Raw genomic sequence first — 18,516 nt, 5'->3', positions numbered from 1 at the left:
CTCAACAGCTGATTTATTTAGCCCTGTGGGTATGATTTGATGAACTGCCATGTCTCACAGCCATTGTAGCATATTATATAATCAATGCAAAAATTTTTTCACTAACCTGAAAATTTAGCTAAAAAAAAAACCCAACTGAACAAAACCCTTTGGTCTTCAGTATGTCATTGTATTAGACAAAAAGCAGGCTCCATACGGTAAAGGAAGCGCCTGTTCTCTGACTCAGACCCCTTTTCTTCACTAATAAATCTCACCAGCAAATCATTTTGGTCTGTAAAAACTGGAGTTTCTTCTTGATGGGGAAACTCATGTTTCTGATTTTGTGGGGTTTTTTTCTTTCTGAAAAGAAGTGTCAATGTAAATAATTGAGAAACGATCTATAATGGGAATAGAAAAAAAAGAGTTTTATTCGAGCCAAACGGAGGACTGTAGTTCAGGAGACAGCCTCTCAGTTCTGAGGAACTGCTCCAGAGAAGCATGGTTTTCAGCACAGTTTTATATCTTGTTAGAACAAAGAACGTACATCAAACACGACCGGGAGTACATTCCTTCAAGGTTTCAAAAAGAGGGAAAAAAAAGATTAGCATGCAGACACAGTGAGTCAGTATGGCCGTGGCAGCTGGGAAGGGAACCTTGTCTTTGAAGGGCTACTAGCCCGGCTGTCATAGGAAGGGAGACATTTATTCCTATCTTCAGAGTGGACGTTCTTTATTTCTGGTAAATGCATTCTCTTCTTTAGTTGGTTAAAGCAGCTGCACGTTGTACGTTTGACAGGCCATATGATGGGCTGTTCAGTGAGTGTCAAGTTCAAGCCAGGTGATGTAGATTTCAGGGTGATTTCCCCAAACCTCAGTGTGTGGAAGTTTCTGTTTTGATCCCTGCACAATCAGTATCCTCACCAAGTATTTGGATGTCTACTTCAGGAACTGCCCACTGGAGAAGAGGAGGACAGGGGAGGGGAGGATTCTGACGCCATCATGCAGCGAAGTATTATGTAAGTACCCTCCCCACACCCCTGCCCCTGCCACCGGCTTACATACTCCAAGTTCTCTGCTCCCCTCTCTGACTCTGCGCCTTATCTTAGAAGAACTCGGGTTAGTCTTCACGTAGGGATTTCCAGGAGTTGAGCAGTACGGAAAGTGGGAAAGGGGATCAGAAAAATAGGTAGTGTAGTAACCAGAATTTTTAGTTGCAAGGTTCAGAGACCCTGACCCCTGGTTCTCAATCGGGGGCAGTTTTGTCCCCCAGGGAACAACAGACATTTTTGGTTGTCACCACCTGGGGGGAGAGGGAATTTCCCACTAGCATCTAGTGGATAAAGGCCAGGCAGGCTGCTAAACATCCTACAATGCCCCGGGTAGCCCTCCACAACGAAGAGTGATCTGGCCTGAAATGCCGGTAATGCCCGGCTTGAGGAACCCGGTACTCAGTCAGGCTGGCTTCAGGAAAAACAGAAAAGGAATTCTTTGGCTTGTGTAGTGGAAACTTGGCTTTTTAAAAAATTAATTAATTAATTAATTAATTTTTGGCTGTGTTGGGTCTTCGTTTCTGTGTGAGGGCTTTCTCCAGTTGCGGCGAGCGGGGACCACTCCTCATCGCAGTGCGTAGGCCTCTCACTGTCACTGCCTCTCTTGTTGCGGAGCACAGGCTCCAGACGCGCAGGCTCAGGAGTTGTGGCTCACGGGCCTAGTTGCTCCGCAGCATGTGGGATCCTCCGGGACCAGTGCTTAAACCCGTGTCCCCTGCATTGACAGGCAGATTCTCAACCACTGTGCCACCAGGGAAGCCCGAAACTTGGCTTTAATAGTCAGATCCAGTTGTCCAGACTTTCTCACTGGGACTCTGTCTCCATCGTTCAGCTCTGCTTTCTTGGATGTTGTATCACTCTGGCAGGCTGTCTTCCTTAGACTTTTAGTACCCTAGAGCCAGCAATCCTGGTGGAAAGAGGTGGTCTCTCTCCCAGCTGTCACAACAATATCTAGAGTTAAGTTTCATTGGCCCACCTTGGGCCGCATGCCGGTCCCTGAGCCAGCCACTGTCGTAGCCCCAGGGATGCAGGGCCTTGAGTGGCCAGGCCCAGGGCCTGTGCCCTGGTTGTGGGTGAAAGGGCAGACCCACGCGAACCATAGGGACTGAGAGAATGGGGGGGAACGGGCATCACAAGAAAAACGTGGAGGGCTATTCCCAGAAGGAGGGGATGGATTCTAGACAGATCCAGACCTGGATGTCACCCACAGAGACCTGGGAGTTGGTGGCTTACACAGATCCTACGCTGCATTTTTCTCAGGTGATGAGAAATCTGGGGACAGTCTCTCCTGGGATGATAGCACTTTTGATTGCTTTCTGTCACCTTGCTTTATTTTATTTTATTTTTAAATTTTTTCCTTTTTTGGCCGTGCCGTGTGGCATGTGGGATCTTAGTTCCCTGACCAGGGATCAAACCCATGCCCCCAGCATTGGGAGCGCAGAATGTTAACCACTGGACCATCAAGGAAGTCCCTATTTTATTTTTTAAAGATTAAGTAAACTTTTAATTTTGGAATTATTTTAGATGTACCAGCAAGTTGTAAAGTTGTACAGAGAGTCCCTGTACACCCTTCACCCGGTTTCCGTTGTTGACACTTTACATCACTGTGGTCCACTGGTCACAATAAGGAACCAACAGGGATACATTCCTTTTAACTAAGCTCCAGACTTCATTTGCATTTCACCAGTTTATCTGTTAATGTCCTTTTCTGTTCCAGGATCTGATTTGGAGCCATGTTGCATTTAGCTGTCATGCCTCGTCTGGGTGACAGTTTCTCAGGCTTTCTTTGTCATGACACCTGTAGCCTTACCCCCGGTTTGGTTTGTCCGATATTCTCATAGCCTGGGGTTTTGGGCACTGAGGTGAGGTGCCCTCTCATTGCCTCATATTGGGGGTGCACGACGTCCCCAAGACATCGTAGGCAATGTTAACCTTCCTCTCTTGGCCAGGTCCCTGCGCCGTCAAGCCCCTGTTTTTCCCCTCTCAGTACTCTGCTCTCTGGGGCAAGCCACTCAGCCGCATCAGGCTCAGGTAGAGGGGAGGGCACCTTTATCTTTTTCAGAGCACGTAACGCCTTTGGACATTTTATATTTACCTCTTTGCTAATGTCTGCCTACCGCACTAGAGTGTCAGCCCCTCCAGGGCAGGGGCATATGTGTCTGGGTCACTGCCCTGCCCCTAGCTTCCAAGGACAGGCCTTGGCACGTAGTAAGTGCATAGTTAATCCCTGTGGAATGGAAATCGGGGTGTGTCCTGTCTCAGGTGAGTGGCAAGTTGGGGCAGAAAAATAAGCAGAGCGTTGCCTCCTCCATCTGATAAGCCTCAGTTTTCCTTATTGGTCTAAGGGGGTTGTTTGAAGCCTTCTGTTGCGTCCTGGGACAGGGACGGGCATCGGAAGCTGTGGAATGTGGTGTGTGTTAGCGGGGTTATTGGTTCTGTTATCATTCACTTTTCCGCACCCCACCCTCTGCTCCTCCAGGTCATTTTTCCAGCCCAAGAAAGAGGGCAAAGTGAAGAAGCCAGAGAAGGAGATATCCAACAGCACCAGAGAAACAGAGTCCCCTCCAAAGTACGTTCTGGGGCTGGGATGTGGTGAATCTGTTCCTTTTATCAGTCAGGACCTGGCTCAGAATATCTCAGGGCCCCACAGGGAAATTTTTGACTCCGGTAACTGGACAAGCCAAAGGTAGGGTCATCTTCAGGCACAGCTGGATCCAGGGCCTCAGAGTTGTCTTCAGGGCTCCGTCCCAGTGTCTTGACTTCATTCTGGAGCAGACTGCATGAGGCAGAGACCCTGCCACTGGCCGCATCTAAATAGAAGAGAACAATGTTCTTTCCTCCAGCGTCCTTGTCACAGATTCTCGGGAAGACCCTGCCCCTGGACCGGTCAGCTTTCCAAAGCATGCACTCAGGGTAGATTTAGCTCACATCCCCAGTTTGGGAGCCTGGGCAAGTAACTTCACTTCCTGTACCTGTTTCCTCACGGGTAGCAGGGTATCATGATCTATGTCAGGCTTTCTGTGTGGGTTTGATGCATAACACACTAACGACTTACAGAACAGTGCCTGGTTCATAAAAGACGCTCAGTCAGTGGTAAGAATGAGGTCATAATTTATCAACACTCTCGACTTTTAGATCTGCCCCTTTTGTGTTTGCACTGCTATATATACACACTTATTGTGTGTGGTTTTATTTTCTGTGACGTGTTTTAATGTCTTGAAAAATAGAGATCATACTGCGTGTATGGTTCCTGAACTTGCTTTCTTCAGTGACAGTATGACTTAGAGATTTTTTCCACTCCTGAACACAAAGGACCCTCGGATCCCTTTTACCTTCTGCTCTGTGTTCCATTTTATGGATGTGCTGTAGAAATTATTTAACGTCCCCCTAGCGATGGGTATTTAGGTTGTTTCCACTTTTTGGCTGAAACAGTCCATGCTGCAGTTTAGTCTGTATGTGTGACTTCTTGGGCACACGTGCAGATTTTTTTTTCTAGCATAGATACCCACATGTGGAATTACACATGGTAATTATTAATACATCAGCTCAGAAGTAGGTAAATAAAAATTTGAAGTGCTTCCAGTTTTACTCTCCAGAGAAACTACTATTACTAATCTGAGGTATATCCTTCCATACCTTTTTTCTATGCGTAAAAACACGTGCGCCTAATACAGTTAGTTACGACACATAGTAGGTGCTCAATAGGGAACTGCTGAATGAATAAGTGTTTCTCACACTTATATGTTGGATGGCAGGGACTCTCATTTTGGTCACTGTTATATCTCAAGTAGCTGGCACATGCCTGACATACAACAGATAATAATACACATTTTTAATTTATTTTTAAATAGGAAAAGCAGGATTATTCTGTATGCAAGTTGCAGGTACATATGGGCAAACATGTATCTTTTACATTCATGGAATCATACTGTATAGATTCATTTAGTCAACAAATATCTACTGAGAATCTACTATGTGCCGGGCACCTAGACTCTGTGGGTTTAGCAGTGAATAAAATCAACAGCAACTCCTCTCACAGATTTGACAGTCTGCTTTCTCTCCCCACAAAAAAAAGTCTTAGAGCCATCCACTTCATCTGATCTCACTTTATTCTCTTTAATGTTCCATGACAAGAGCGTGCCGTCATTGACCTAAGTAGGGAGGTGTTTGTGTACATCTTGGTCTTTGTCCAGACCGTGAGCTTTATGAGTACAGAAACCGGTAGCAATCAGCTGTGTTCTCAGCCCCTTAAGTGACTTCCATCAGCAGGCATATTGGTTGTATTTTGACGGCCGTGTCTGTGTTCCTCACCAGACTGGGAGTGCCTCAGAGCTGGTGTTAGGGGAGTCGTTGGGCTGCTTTACCAGTAACCAAAGTCATGGTGACTTGGTTAAAGTTAAAATTGCCTCTTTCTCACTTGAAAGATTCTGAGCTGTTTAAGCAGTTTGGGGCAGCTAGGTGACTCTGTACCACTTGGTGGTACTGGGACCCAGGTTCTTTCTCTCCCTCTCTCTCTGCTGTGTCCTGCCTTCACCTGCATTGTCAAAGGGGGTCAGCAAGTCGAAGTTCTAGGGATAAGAGAGCAGTGAGGACAAGCAGTCAGGAGCAGGTTGCAGGCGTCAACATCCTATTGGTCAGAACTCATCACATGGCCATACCTGGCTGCAGGGGAGGCTGGGAAATGTAGTCCCTACCTAGGGGACTCGGGCTTGCATGACTGAAAGAGCGTCTCCAAAGGGATGTTGGAGGCCAGTCTCCGCCCTCAGTAGGGACTTCACGTGCTCCTCAGCACCACCCATCACAGGGTGGGCACACAGGAGGCCTCCAGAGAGCGGGATGGGTGGATGCATGACTAAGAGTATATGCTGAGGAGGCCCCTAGAAAATGTTCATTGAATGCTTGAAAGGCAAGGAGGGGAATGAAACATAATGAAGGGGCTGGAGAATTTGGGAGTAGCATCCCCACTCTATCTGCTGGAATAAAACCTCCATTTTCTCATCCTCCAGGGTGGCGCTGAAGGAGCGGAATAGAGTGGTACCTGAGGGCGACTCTCCAGTGAAGAGGCCAGGGAGGAAGATGGCCCGGGTCCTGGGCAGCGAAGGGGAGGACGAGGAGGAGGAAGCCCCCAAGCCCCCCAAAATCCAGGTAGGGCCCCAGCAGCCTGCCCACATTTACCAGAAGAAACCATCATTCCCAGTGGCCTTTGGAGCTGAGTGCAGTGGCTGCTCAGGAGAATTCTGGAGATGATGCCCTAGCGGAGGAGGAGTGGAGTGGTCCTGCCTGGTCTCTGTGCTCCTAACCCCGCCTCTGCCGGGCGGCTGGGCTCAGCTCCCTGGCCTGGGGTGTCTGGGCAGCCTCAGCTGGCACGAGCAGCTCCCGATAGATAGCCCTCACCTCGTAGGGTGGCTGTGAAGGTGCAGTGAGTCGATTCACATACGGATCAGAGAAGAACGCCTGCTACAGAGGAAGGGCTCGGAAATCCGTCCAGTCTCTCCTGTTGTGGGAGGGCTTTCTATCTTCAAGTGCATCGGCTCACTTGCTCCTCTCATTTAAGTCATTTCATGCCTGTTGGCTGCTCTGAGGATAACGTCTGAAGTGCAGCACTTCTCAGTCTGTCGATGGTGAAGTGAGCTCCTGTCTCCCCCCTGCTCAAACCCCCTGGCGTTGCCAGCTCAGGCCAAAGCTGGTTCTTACAGAGCCTCCAAGGCCCCTCAGAAGCTGCTTCTTCCTTGTCATCTTCGTCTTTTCCTCAGCTAACTCTGCCCCAGGGTGCTTCTATACTGTTGCTTGCCATCCCTAGATGCCCTTGTCCAAGTGAATGCCCACATTCAGCCAGTGGGAAGAGCAGGGCACTCCACTTGCCTTTAGGTGAATGTTATTTGAACCAGTGGACCTGTATATCCTTACATTGCATTGTGTAGACCTGGGGCTTCTGACCACACCTAGATGTAAGGGAGGCTGGGAAGTGTAGTCCTCGGGCTCCTGAGCACACCTAGCTGCAAGGGATCCTGGGAAGTATAGTTTTTAGTTGGGCTGTATTATGCCTAGCTAAAAATCAAAGATTCTGTTACTTTAGAAAAAAAAGAATTGTTATTGGGGTCCATAATAGGGACAGTCTGGGACCATGAAACTACGCAGGATGGTGGAGGGATGGCCCAGGTAAGAGGGGATGAGGCCTAAGTGGGGCTGAGTTCCTCTGTACTCTCAAGTGCTTGGAAAATGACGTAGCTGGGTGCTCCCTCCTTCCTCCTCTCACTCAGGAATTGCTCTTTCTCTCCCCTTCCAGAAGCGTGCTCCAGATTCCCCACAAGTCTCCGCTCCCAGTCCTGGCACACCGCCTGAGAGCAGCCCTTCCCACTCTAGCACCTCTCCCACGGTCGTCTCCCCGTCAGGGATCCCGAAGCGTCGCACGGGTAAGGACCCCCTGGCCTCGCCCTTTCAGTTGCCTGTCTTTGTCCACACTTGGATTTCTGCATCATTCAGCCATCCTCGTGACAGCCCCGATTTTAGCGTTGTGGTTAAGAGCACGGCTCCACCATCCACTGGCTGTGTGACCTTGGGCAAATGACTTCCCTTCTCTGGGCTTTATCCCTAAAACGACTGATAATTACAGTACCTCCCACCCAGAGATGTTGGGAGGATTAAAAGTGAATACGTGTAAGGGCCTGGAACTGGGCCCAGCCTACAGTAAGCGCTCAGTAAATGTAGGTTATTGTCACTGTGATGTGTGCAGTGCTGGAGGCCACACAGCTCACTGTGGGAGTCCAGGGGAGGGCCCCTGACTCAAGGGAGACTTCTAGGAGAGAGCTTAACCAAGCTGAGCCCTGAGGGACAGAAGAGGAGTGAGAAGGGACTGAGGAGGGGAAAAGGCCTTGGGGGCACTGATGGTAGGTGTGTTGGTGCTCAGAGCGTGGGGTTGGGGACAACGAGCAATGAGACTAGAGAAGGTCCATGGAAAGCCCGTCAGAGGAGCGGCGCCTCTGTCGCCAGGGGGGTTGGGAAGATTTTTACACAGGGGAGGGACAGGGGAGAGACCCCCCACATGTCGCAGGGTGATACGGCCTGCTGAGATCCTGAACCGTGGTGATTGAGGAACTAAAATTTTTTTAAAATTTTTATTGGAGTATAATTGATTTACAGTATTGTTAGTTTTTGCTGTACAGCAAAGTGAATCAGTTATACATATACGTATATTCACCCATTTTTAGACTCTTTTCCTGTGTAGGTCATTACAGAGTATTGAGTAGAGTTCCCTGTGCTGTACAGTAGAGGAACTGAATTTTTAATGCTACTTTAATTCAATTTAAATTGGAAAGCTGACTCTAGTTTCAATTATTGAAGCCTTGCAATAATTCGATCAACTCGGATATGTGACGCCACTTTCTCAACGGTAAATTCCATGAAATTTAAACACATCGAGTATTTCTGATGAAAATTTAGTGCCCAATTGAGATGTGCTTTTAAGTGCATCGGATTTTGAAGACTTAGCATAGAAAAAGGAATGTTACTCATTTCTTTTAATATTCAAAACATGTTGGAATCATCATATTTTGGATTTATTGGGTTAAGTAAACGATATTGTTCAAACAATTCTCCTGGTTCTTTTTCCTTTTCTCAGTGTAGCCACTAGAAAGTTAAAGATGATGTACGTGGCTCACTGCATATTTCCACTGGTGGTGCTGGTATAAGGAAGAATAGTGGTAACGCCGGATGCTAGGGGAGCTCTGGATTGAGGGCCCGAGGAGGCGCCATCTGGCCTGAGTCTTGGAAGATGGGTTAGGGTTGGCTGTGCTGAGAATGGGCGGTTGGGAAGGGTTGCAGCCAGGACAGCCCGTGCAAAGGCCTCCAGGTGGGAACAGCACGGCACACGGGGGAATCCCATCCATCTCGGCGTCTCTGGGCAATAAGGTGTAATTTGGGGAGCAGGAAGGGTTTGAGGATAGTGTGTCGTGAGAGGTGAGGCAGAGAGGAGGGTGGCTGTTGGCTCCTAAGATGAAGGAACCTGCTCGGGGTCACACAGCCAGGAAGCAGGAGCGGCCTGCACGGCAGCCGTGGCTGTGGGCAGGCGGAGGAGGGCAGGGGCCCAGAGCCTTCTCAGGGCCCCATCATCGCGGGGTCTGAGCTCACCGGGGTGGGGCAGGCGGGCCGGCAAGGAGGCCACACTGAGCCCTTTGCCTTCCCAGCCCGGAAGCAGCTTTCCAAACGGACATTTCAGGATGTCCTGCAAGAGCAGGGCAAGGACGAGGACGGAGGAACCAAGAAGAAGAGGAAGAAGGAGGAGGAGGAGGAAGAAGGTAAGGCCCTGGGGTTGGGGACTGACTCTGTGTGCGTGTCTGTGTGTGTGTGTGTGTGTGTGTGTGTGTGTGTGAGAGAGAGAGAGAGAGAGAGAGAGAGAGAGAAAGTGTGATCTGGAGGGGCAGGGGCCTGTGGGACTGACTGCGTGTGTGTGTGTGTGTGTGTGTGTGTGAGAGAGAGAGAGAGAGAGAGAGAGAGAGAGAAAGTGTGATCTGGAGGGGCAGGGGCCTGTGGGACTGACTGCGTGTGTGTGTGTGTGTGCGCGCGTGTGTGCGCAAGTGTGATCTGGAGGGGCGGGGGCCTGTCTGAGAGGGCAGGCTGTGAGGACCCCACTGATTTGACACCTCTGTCCAAGAATCCACACGAGTCCGTCAGAATCCCACAGCCCCACCTGGGGAATTTTGTCATGAAAACATTCTGGAATACATTCGTTTGGCCATCTTAATTCAGTACGAATTCATATGCAGCTTCTCATTTTTCTCTTCTATTTTTATGTTTCTCATATGGAATATATTTTCCTCTAAATGGTTTGTTTTTTGTTGTAAATCTTACCAGAAAGCAGAGAGGTTCGCAAACTTCCAGGGCCCATGGTGCCTTAGCAACTTTTTCACGGTGCCTCAAGGCCAATACCTTTACTGTTCGGTTTGTTAAGTTGTTATGTCTGAACAACTATTTATTTATGTTCTAGCAACTTGGGCATTTGAGAAAATAATACATATAACGTTGAAAGGAAAAATAATATTTAATTTCACTGTTAAATAATCATAATTAGTTACTAATTGTGATGTCTCCTGGGCACTGCACAATTGCTCAGACTTTGGAATCCGGTTGAACACTGCCACTTTCCTTGGTGATTTTTGTGCAGTACTTGGTTTTTATCACACCACCAGTGAGTACCCAGCCTTGCAGAAAGCTAACGTCAGGAATTGCCAAGAATGTGATCTAATACTGACAAGCAAAATACCCTGAGCTAGTAGGTCATACGGTGTCCAGCAGATGTCACCAATTTCCCTTGAAAATGTAAAGTGTCCTCCGTGGGAAACACAACCATAAAGACCTGATCCATCGATCATTTGGGGCCTGTACGAGATTATAATAATCGTAGCCTTTGCCACTGTCAATGTGTTTGTTTAATAAAAGGTCCTTATTAGGTTTATCTTTCCCAGGGAAGATCTGAGTTTGGTGGAGATTTGATTTCCAGTTGGCAATTTTTAGTCAGTAACAAATTTTACTATAAATCATGCAGTTTTAGCCATTGTCTGTGTCTGGGGATTTTGGGGGGTGAGGTGGGGCTTCTTTCTACTGAGGCAGATTTTTCCCAAGTTAGTTGATGCAGTTTTTATTATTACCCTGGAGGTGGATTTTTTTTTTTTTCCAGTCAGCTTAAAAAAAAAACAACACCTTTATTTTTATCTCTAACAAGTCACTGTTGGCATTTTGAACCCTTTCCAGTTCTATTTTGCAGTGAATAATTCTAAAATAATGGTTTGTAAGAAAAGACTGGCCCACTCTGTTTCTTAGCTGCCCAGGTGAGCATCGGGGTTGGTTTCCCTCAAGGGCCCTGCCTGGTTCAGGGCTGACCAGGAGCGGGCTCTCACACCTCTCGACACTTCACAGATGTTCAGTCAGCACAGCGAAGAAAAAACGGGGGCAGAGTGTCTTGGGAATCGAAATGCCCTTTTTGGGGAGTGGTCATAGTGACTTTTTGCCATCTGGCTTTTTTTTTAATCGGTCCTCAGAATTAGAGACACCGACAGAAAGCCTCACAGAGCCTGAAGGGGGCAACAAGAAGGAAGCAGAAGAAGGGGACCAGCCCAGGTCACCCCCTGAGCCCCTGAAGACCTCCAGTGAGTTTCTGGTCCTCTTCCTCCCTGAAGCCCCACCTCTCTGGTTTTGGGGGTCAGATGTCTTTGGAGGACAGTTAATTTAAGGCTCAGATGAGATAAGACTTAAATAAGATTCTCCAGTGTGTTGTCTAAATGCAAATTCTAGGGGAAATTATAGGTTCTATTGCTATTATTATTATTTTTTTAAATATTTATTTATTTATTTGGCTGCGCTGGGTCTTAGTTGTGGCATGCAGGATCTTCATTGCCGAGTGCAGGATCTTTTAGTTGCATCATGCAGGATCTAGTTTAGTTCCCTGACCAGGGATCGAACCCGGGTCCCCTGAGTTGGGAGTGCAGAGTCTTAACCATTGGACCATCAGGGAAGTCCGCTATCATTATTTTTATTGTTATTTTTTCCTCTGTGCATGTGAGGAAAAAAAGAGCCAGTCATCCTCCAACAAAATATCTTTCAGAGGGCTTCCCTGGTGGCGCAGTGGTTGAGAGTCCACCTGCCGATGCAGGGGACGCGGGTTCGTGCCCCGGTCCGGGAAGATCCCACATGCCACGGAGCGGCTGGGCCCGTGAGCCATGGCCGCTGAGCCTGCGCGTCCGGAGCCTGTGTTCCGCAACGGGAGAGACCACAACAGTGAGAGGCCCGCGTACCGCAAAAAAAAAAAAAAATCTTTCAGAAATTGTAGGCACTGTATGTTATTAATTGAGCAATAATTTAAAATTTTTTTAATTAAAAAAAATTTTTTTGGCCACACCACACGGCATGTGGGATCTTAGTTCCCCAACCAGGGATCGAACCTGCTCCTCCTGCGGTAGAAGTGCAGAATCCTAACCACTGGACCACCAGGGAAGTCCTGAGCAATAATTTTTTTAAGTTAGGTAACCAGGGTGAGTTACAAGATTTTAGAGGTTAAAGTTACCCCCCAGGCCATAGAACAGCTCCTGCAGGGAGGTGTCCAGAAGACTCCCATGGCAGAAAGAACGCTGTGGGGATATTTTTAGGATGCAGGATCGTATCTGATTTTCTGCACCTGCAGAAGTGGGAATATTTTCTTCTTATCGTACCGAGATTTTTTCCCCACCATCCGTAAGTCTCCAATCTCAGGCCAGATGCTAGAATTCCACTAGTTAGTCCTAAAGCATCAGGCCTGAGAGGCTCCAAAATGAAACTATGGAAAGGAAAGGGGCAGAATTGATTATGTCTTCCATCTTCAGGGTCAGAATGACCTTGAGGTTAAAAAAATAGTTTGCATCACCATCTGACCTCTCTCGCTTTCAAAGCAAAGCCCCCAACAGAAAGCGTTTCAGAGCCCAAGGTGGCCGTGAAGCAGGGACCACAGGAGGACGGCCAGGCTAAGCCTCCCCCCAAAGCTCCCAAGACGCTCAGCAGTTTCTTCTGTGAGTTTCTCCCCCCTCACCTTGCAGGGTTGCACCGGGGAGAGGCGGGTGGATCTTTCTCCAGAATGTATGGCCTTCCCGTGGGTTAGAAAGCCTAACTTGGTTAGAAAGTGTAACTCGCCTCTCGCAATGCTGGCTGGAGAGTGGTTGGCAGGCAGGGGCTGTCAGAAGGAGAAAGGACCCACCATTTCCCTGCTTCATTCCCAGCTCCCCGGAAGCCAGCGATCAAACAAGAAGCAAAAGAAGAGGGACCCAGCGCTCTAAGAAAGGACGAGACCAAGGGGTGAGTCAGGATCTATTGTAGAGATGACAGCAGATTAAACAGAATAAGGCAGTGAGTCCAAGATCTCTCTGACCTGATTGTAGGTAGGCCTCCGAAAATGAGACCAGTAGTCCCCAAACATTCTTTCAGCCTTAAAATTTTGTGATTAGGGTTTAATTATTCTACTAAAAATTTTGGGGGGATTCTTAATGGCAATTTTGTACCCCAGTTGAGACCTGATTACTGAGATTAAATGGCCCCATTTCAGCATGTGACTGCACTGTAGGAACGGCCGGCTCCTTTTCTTGGACGCCTACTATGTGTCAGATCCGGTGCCAAAGGTTTCTGTTACGCCTTTTTACTTCATCTCTGCAGTAGTCCTGCAGAGGAAGCAGGTATTTTAGCCATTGCACAGACATTGAGACTAGTAGCCCAGAGAAGTTAGGTCATCTTCCCTGGGTCACACAGGGAGGCGGGGGTAGGGCCAGGCCTGAAACCTGGGTCCACTTGGTTCCTAAGCCTGGCCTCTTCTTCAGCACTGCCCCATCTTGCCTTCTGGGCCTGTGTCCATGCTTAGGTTATTTATAAATAAGTTTCTCTAACAAAATCATTGTCTGACATGAAGTTTTATGTCCTGATTTTTATTTCATGTGATACTATGATCGTTTTCTGTTTTGTTTTTAATTAATTAATTAATTTATATTTAGTTCTGGCTGCATGGGGTCTGCGTTGCTGCGTGTGGGCTTTCTCTAGTTGCTGTGAGCGGGGGCTACTCTTCATTGCGGTGTGCGGGCTTCTATTGCGGTGGCTTCTCTTGTTGCGGAGCACAGGCTCTAGGTGCGCAGGCTTCAGTAGTTGTGGCACGTGGACTCAGTAGTTGTGTCTCACGGGCTCTAGAGCACAGGTTCAGTAGTTGTGGCGCATGGGCTTAGTTGCTCCGCGGCATGTGGGATCTTCCTGGACCAGGGCTTGAACCCGTGTCCCCTGCGTTGGCAGGCGGATTCTCAGCCCCTGCGCCACCAGGGACGCCCTGTGATGGTTTTGCTTATGCCATATTCCCAGTTTGATCGCTGATGGCTGCCTCCAGGAGACAAACTTTCAGGGCCTCCAATTTCCTTGCTTTTAAAATGGGGGCTTATCAGTGGCAAAAACACACTCTCTTATCCACTGTTAACGGTGTGCCAGGCAGCAGGCAGTGTGCCTTCCATATCCTAATGCAGCGAAGCCTCACAGCGACTTTGCGCGTCGTTTCTGTTGATATCCCCATTTCACAGGTGAGAAAAGTGAGGCTTGGAGGCAGGACAGTATTGTGGAGAGGTTAGAAATCCCAGCTCTACCTTTGTCAGCTGTGTGACCTTGCCAAGTGGCTTAGCCTTTCTGGGCCAGTTTCCTCCTGAGGGTTTGGAGCATTTAGACCCGGGCCTGGCCATGCGCAAGCTCAGCAAGCTGTGGCTGCTATTATTGTCGCTATTGTTATTGTTACTAATTTTGATTGCCTTGCTGAGGTCGCAGACGGGGTGTATGGTGGAGCTGGGATTTGAACCAGGCAGTGTGGCTGTAGAATTTCTTACCCACCGCGCTCTGCCGTCTCTCATTGTAATGATAGGAAGGACCAGGAGGGCCACCACTTACCAAACGCTGAGTCCTTACAGCTCACTGAGCACGCTCTGTCCAGCTCAGCCATCTTTAGCCCTGTCTGTGCATCAGGATCAGCTGAAGAGCTGAAAAAAATCTGAAGTCTTCTCCCTCGCCCTTCTGTCCCCCCACATTCGGTAGAGAAAGAGGCCTGAGGCTGGGGAGTCAGTGTTGTTCTAAAAATGCTCCCCACAGAGTGCACCAAGGAGTGGGAACCCTCACCATAATTTCTTCCTTAACCTCATGACAACGTGTCAGGGTAGGGACTCCTGGTGGCTCCATCGTATAGATGGAGACACTGTGGTTCAGAGAGGGAAGCTGCTTCCTCACCACGACACAGCTGGTCAGTGATGGAGCAGGGATTTTAACCCAAATGAGCGTGACTGCGGTGGCTCTATTGGGGTCAGTGTGAGGCATTTCTAGAGGCATGTATAATGTAGAGGTTTAGAACAGTCTCTGGAACTGTGCTGCTTGCTAGCTGTGTGACCTCAGGTGGGCTACTTAACCACTCTGTGCCCAGTTTCCTTATCTGGATATGGAGGGTAGAAGAGTCCCTGCCCACAGGGCTGATCGCTAGCAGATGTAGTGCTCTTAACACGGTGCCTGGCTCTTTGTGGCACCCAGGGACTGTACCCTCCTCCTGCTGTTCCAGCCAGAGTGTGAGGGAGGGATTGGCCGAGAGGCCGGGGGAGGTCCTTGCCTCTTGGAGTGGACTTTGAAGAGCATTCAGATCACGCTGCTCCACCAGCCACGCTGACCCCTTTTCTTTTCCTCAAACATGCCAGGCGTGTGTCTGTCGCAGGGCCCTTGCACTCACCGTTCCCCCCACTTGGAATGCTCTTCTCTCTGGTACCCACACTGCTCACTCCTCACATCATTCTGCCCAAACATCTCCTCTGGCCTTCCCCTGCCGCCCTCTGAAGTAGCACCTACCATCGTGATTCCTCCCCCTACTTGGTTTTCTAAAATATTGTTTATCTAAAATGATTTATTCACTTAACGTTTTTTTGTCTTTTCCCCCTGACTCTCCCTCTGGAATGTGAACTCCAGGTTAGCAAACTTGTTTTCATTCTCTTCTGTGCCCTTGTGCCTGGAATAGTACCTGGCACTTAGTAGGTGCTCAATAAATATTAGCGGGAGGAATGACTTCCCTTCGACCCAGGCATCTACCCTACAGTCTCCCTTTTCCCTCCACAGACACCTGGACCCATCCAGCTACAATCCTGCCAAGAACAACTACCATCCCGTCGAAGATGCTTGCTGGAAGGTGGGCCAGAGGTGAGGCTTGGCCCTCCCCAGACTGTCCTTCTCCAGTCCCTGGCACTGCGGGAGGCCCTGTCTCCGGAGGCTTCAGTGGGAGAAAACTGGCAAATCTCTCCCCTCCGTGTTTTGGGGAGACCATCGGCAGCTCTGAAGGGGACGGAGAGAAAGCCCCAGGCAGTGGCTGGGCGGGGTTGCGTGCATCTGGGGATTTAGCAAGGCTGTCCCCAGGGAGGTGTGGGGAGGAAGGTGGCTGGAGGGGCAGCGTGGGTGTACGCACAGCTCTTGTTTTCTCTTTTCCTCCCGCAGAGTCCCTTACCTGGCTGTGGCCCGGACGTTTGAGAAGATCGAAGAGGTTTCTGCACGGTAATTAACCAGGCCGGCCTGGCCGGGGCCGCTGGGTGAAGGCCCTTCGGGCTCTGTCTCTCTGGCAGCCTCTGTGCCTCCAGCTGCTTAATCCTTTTAACCTCTCCTCTCTCAGCTTCAGCCTGACACACGAGATCACAGGCCACGGGCATGGCCACGAGAGTGGCTGCAGGCCCTCTGGAGGCCCAGGCTCAATCATTTCTGCCTCATTTGTGGGTCAGAGCAAGATGTGAGGGTGAGCCGAGACCCCTGGCGTGAGGAAACAGCCCCCACCTCCTGGTGGCAGGAACGGAGTCTAGCCTAAGTAGTCAGAAGTAGCCGCCACCTGGCTGACATGCCTCGACGTTAGAGGAAATCCAGGTCTTGTTTGTAGCGAGAACCCCACCGCAGTCTGATACTAGCTCTGTGACCTTGGGCAAGTTACACGATCTTTCCACGCCTCCGTTCCTTTGCCTGTAAAATCAGATAATATCTAGCTCAGGGGAGCTGTGAGAGTTCAGGGAGTTAGAGGGTGCAGAGGGCTTCACACCAGTGCCTGCACCGAGAAAACAGTCCGTATGCGTCAGCTGTTACTTCTCTACAGATGACGGTCAAATGGAATTCCTTTCCCCCCAGCAGCCTGTGACGGTGCCCGTGGCTCGGGTCACACACTGGGCACTGGTCGTGAGCCCTCTCCTCGTCTCTGTTCCCGGATTCCTTTTATCCCGCCACCGCCGCCCCACATTGGTCCTGAAACGCCAGGTGGTCACACACATCCCCTTGCCCCGTCCCCTCCTGCAGGCTCCGGATGGTGGAGACACTGAGCAACCTCCTGCGCTCCGTGGCGGCCCTGTCACCTGCTGACCTCCTCCCCATCCTCTACCTCAGCCTCAACCGCCTGGGGCCGCCCCAGCAGGGCCTGGAGCTCGGCATTGGTGACGGCATCCTCCTCAAGGCGGTGGCCCAGGCCACAGGTGAGGGGGGCGCTGTGGTGGAAGCCCCAGCGGTGGTGGGGGGAGCTTCGAGGGAGGGAGTGGAGAGGCCGGGAGCACCTGGGAGACGATGGAGGGGGACTGGGAAGGTGGAGAGACGGGGAGAGCGAGGGCAGCGAGCGGGGTGCGGGGGGAGAGCAGGACCAGGTCTGCGCTGAGACCCGGTCGGGGTGGGAGGAGGTGCTGCAGGCCCAGAGCAGGACGGGGCCGGGACTGAGGGCTGGGGCTTGTGGAGGTAGCTGGGCTTGTGGAGGTAGCTGGCCGAGCCCTCGGTGCTTAGGAGAGGCTGGCTGGCCATGTGGACGGGACCTCCTGCCCACCAAGGGCCTGGAATGCTCCGTGTTTATTGTGACAGCGTCAGGGAGCTGTGGAAAGGTCCTGAGCAGGCAAAGGGCAGGGTTAGTTCTGGGCCCGTGTGGAGGATGGACAGGAAACCAGGAGGCCGGGGAGGAAGTGGGGCAGAGGTCCAGGGGAGCTGTGGGCAGCAGAGGAGAGGGCAAGAGAAGGGAGACGGGGCCCAGGAGGGAACTGCATGCAGGGGTCAGGGATGGAGGAGGTGAGAAGAATACCCCCGGGTCCATCATGATGGACCCACCACCAGGTCAGGACACCTTGAGGGGCAGGCCGGTCCAGGGGAAGTTACTAAATTCAGCTTGGGACCAACCTGTATCTGGGGGCCACCCAACAGTCGAGGAAACAAAGCTCAGGAGATCTGGGTCACAGAGCAGGATCTGGGAGCCCTGAACTTTGGAGTCCTGGTTACGTGCTGGCCAGTTCTCGTGCCCAGGGACAGGGTCTCTGGGGAGGAGAGGGGCGGGGCTTTGAGTCACACCTTGCGCAGCACCAGCGCTTAAGGAAGAAGAGGTTTGAGGGTTTCGTGAGAGGACAAGGTGCCTGAGGAAGATTGACCAGGAATGGAAGAGAGTCATGGGGTCGTCGGAACCAGAGGAGCTGAGATCAGAACGCTCCCACGCGTTCGCTCAAGACACATTCATTAGGTGCTGACATCGCACCAGACCCGCTGCAGACTGTGTCCACTAGGATACTTCCCTCTGCCAGTAACACAAAACCCAGCCACGCTGGCGCAAAGGAAGAAGGATTTCTCCTCCTTACATAGTGAGGAGTGGAGAGTAGGCGGCAGCCAGTGCTGCCCGGCCTTGCTGCCAGACGGGACCAAGGGACCGAGGCGGTTTCCGTCCTTCCGTGTTCACGCTCACACGTGTCTCCTCAGGCCCCCCTCGGCTGCCCGGCCCAAGGGGTGTGGAGAGTTGGTCAGGCGATGGCACTTACAGGCACGGGGCCTGGCAACTCGGTCATGTCCTCATGGCTTCCAGATAAAACTTTGGAATATAATTGTTTTGGAAGTGAGTTGGGGTGGATCCAGACACCAGAACCTGCTTTGTATTTTGCATATCGGCGATGCTATGGAATAGATAAGTGTAGGTCGTTGTCAAAAAAAAA

The 18,516-nt window shown here is 50.4% G+C and overlaps 1 protein-coding gene across 1 annotated transcript in view; it reads left to right on the top strand.

The window, feature by feature from the left end:
- The first annotated feature begins 923 nt into the window (after nt 1–923).
- LIG1 (DNA ligase 1) overlaps nt 924–18,516 on the top strand; it is a 32,163-nt gene continuing 14,570 nt past the window's right edge. The window contains exons 1-11 of the mRNA XM_033846410.2: nt 924–994; nt 3,507–3,596; nt 6,034–6,172; nt 7,314–7,440; nt 9,211–9,321; nt 11,062–11,169; nt 12,445–12,561; nt 12,769–12,844; nt 15,656–15,736; nt 16,028–16,084; nt 16,865–17,037. Of these exons, the coding sequence (XP_033702301.1) occupies nt 978–994; nt 3,507–3,596; nt 6,034–6,172; nt 7,314–7,440; nt 9,211–9,321; nt 11,062–11,169; nt 12,445–12,561; nt 12,769–12,844; nt 15,656–15,736; nt 16,028–16,084; nt 16,865–17,037 (1,096 nt within the window). The 5' untranslated portion in view covers nt 924–977. The remainder of the gene's footprint in view (nt 995–3,506; nt 3,597–6,033; nt 6,173–7,313; nt 7,441–9,210; nt 9,322–11,061; nt 11,170–12,444; nt 12,562–12,768; nt 12,845–15,655; nt 15,737–16,027; nt 16,085–16,864; nt 17,038–18,516) is intronic.

The sequence above is a fragment of the Tursiops truncatus genome, chromosome 19, assembly GCF_011762595.2.
Source record: "Tursiops truncatus isolate mTurTru1 chromosome 19, mTurTru1.mat.Y, whole genome shotgun sequence".
NCBI classification, from domain to species: Eukaryota; Metazoa; Chordata; class Mammalia; order Artiodactyla; family Delphinidae; genus Tursiops; species Tursiops truncatus.
This window is presented reverse-complemented; position numbering and strand designations above follow the sequence as displayed.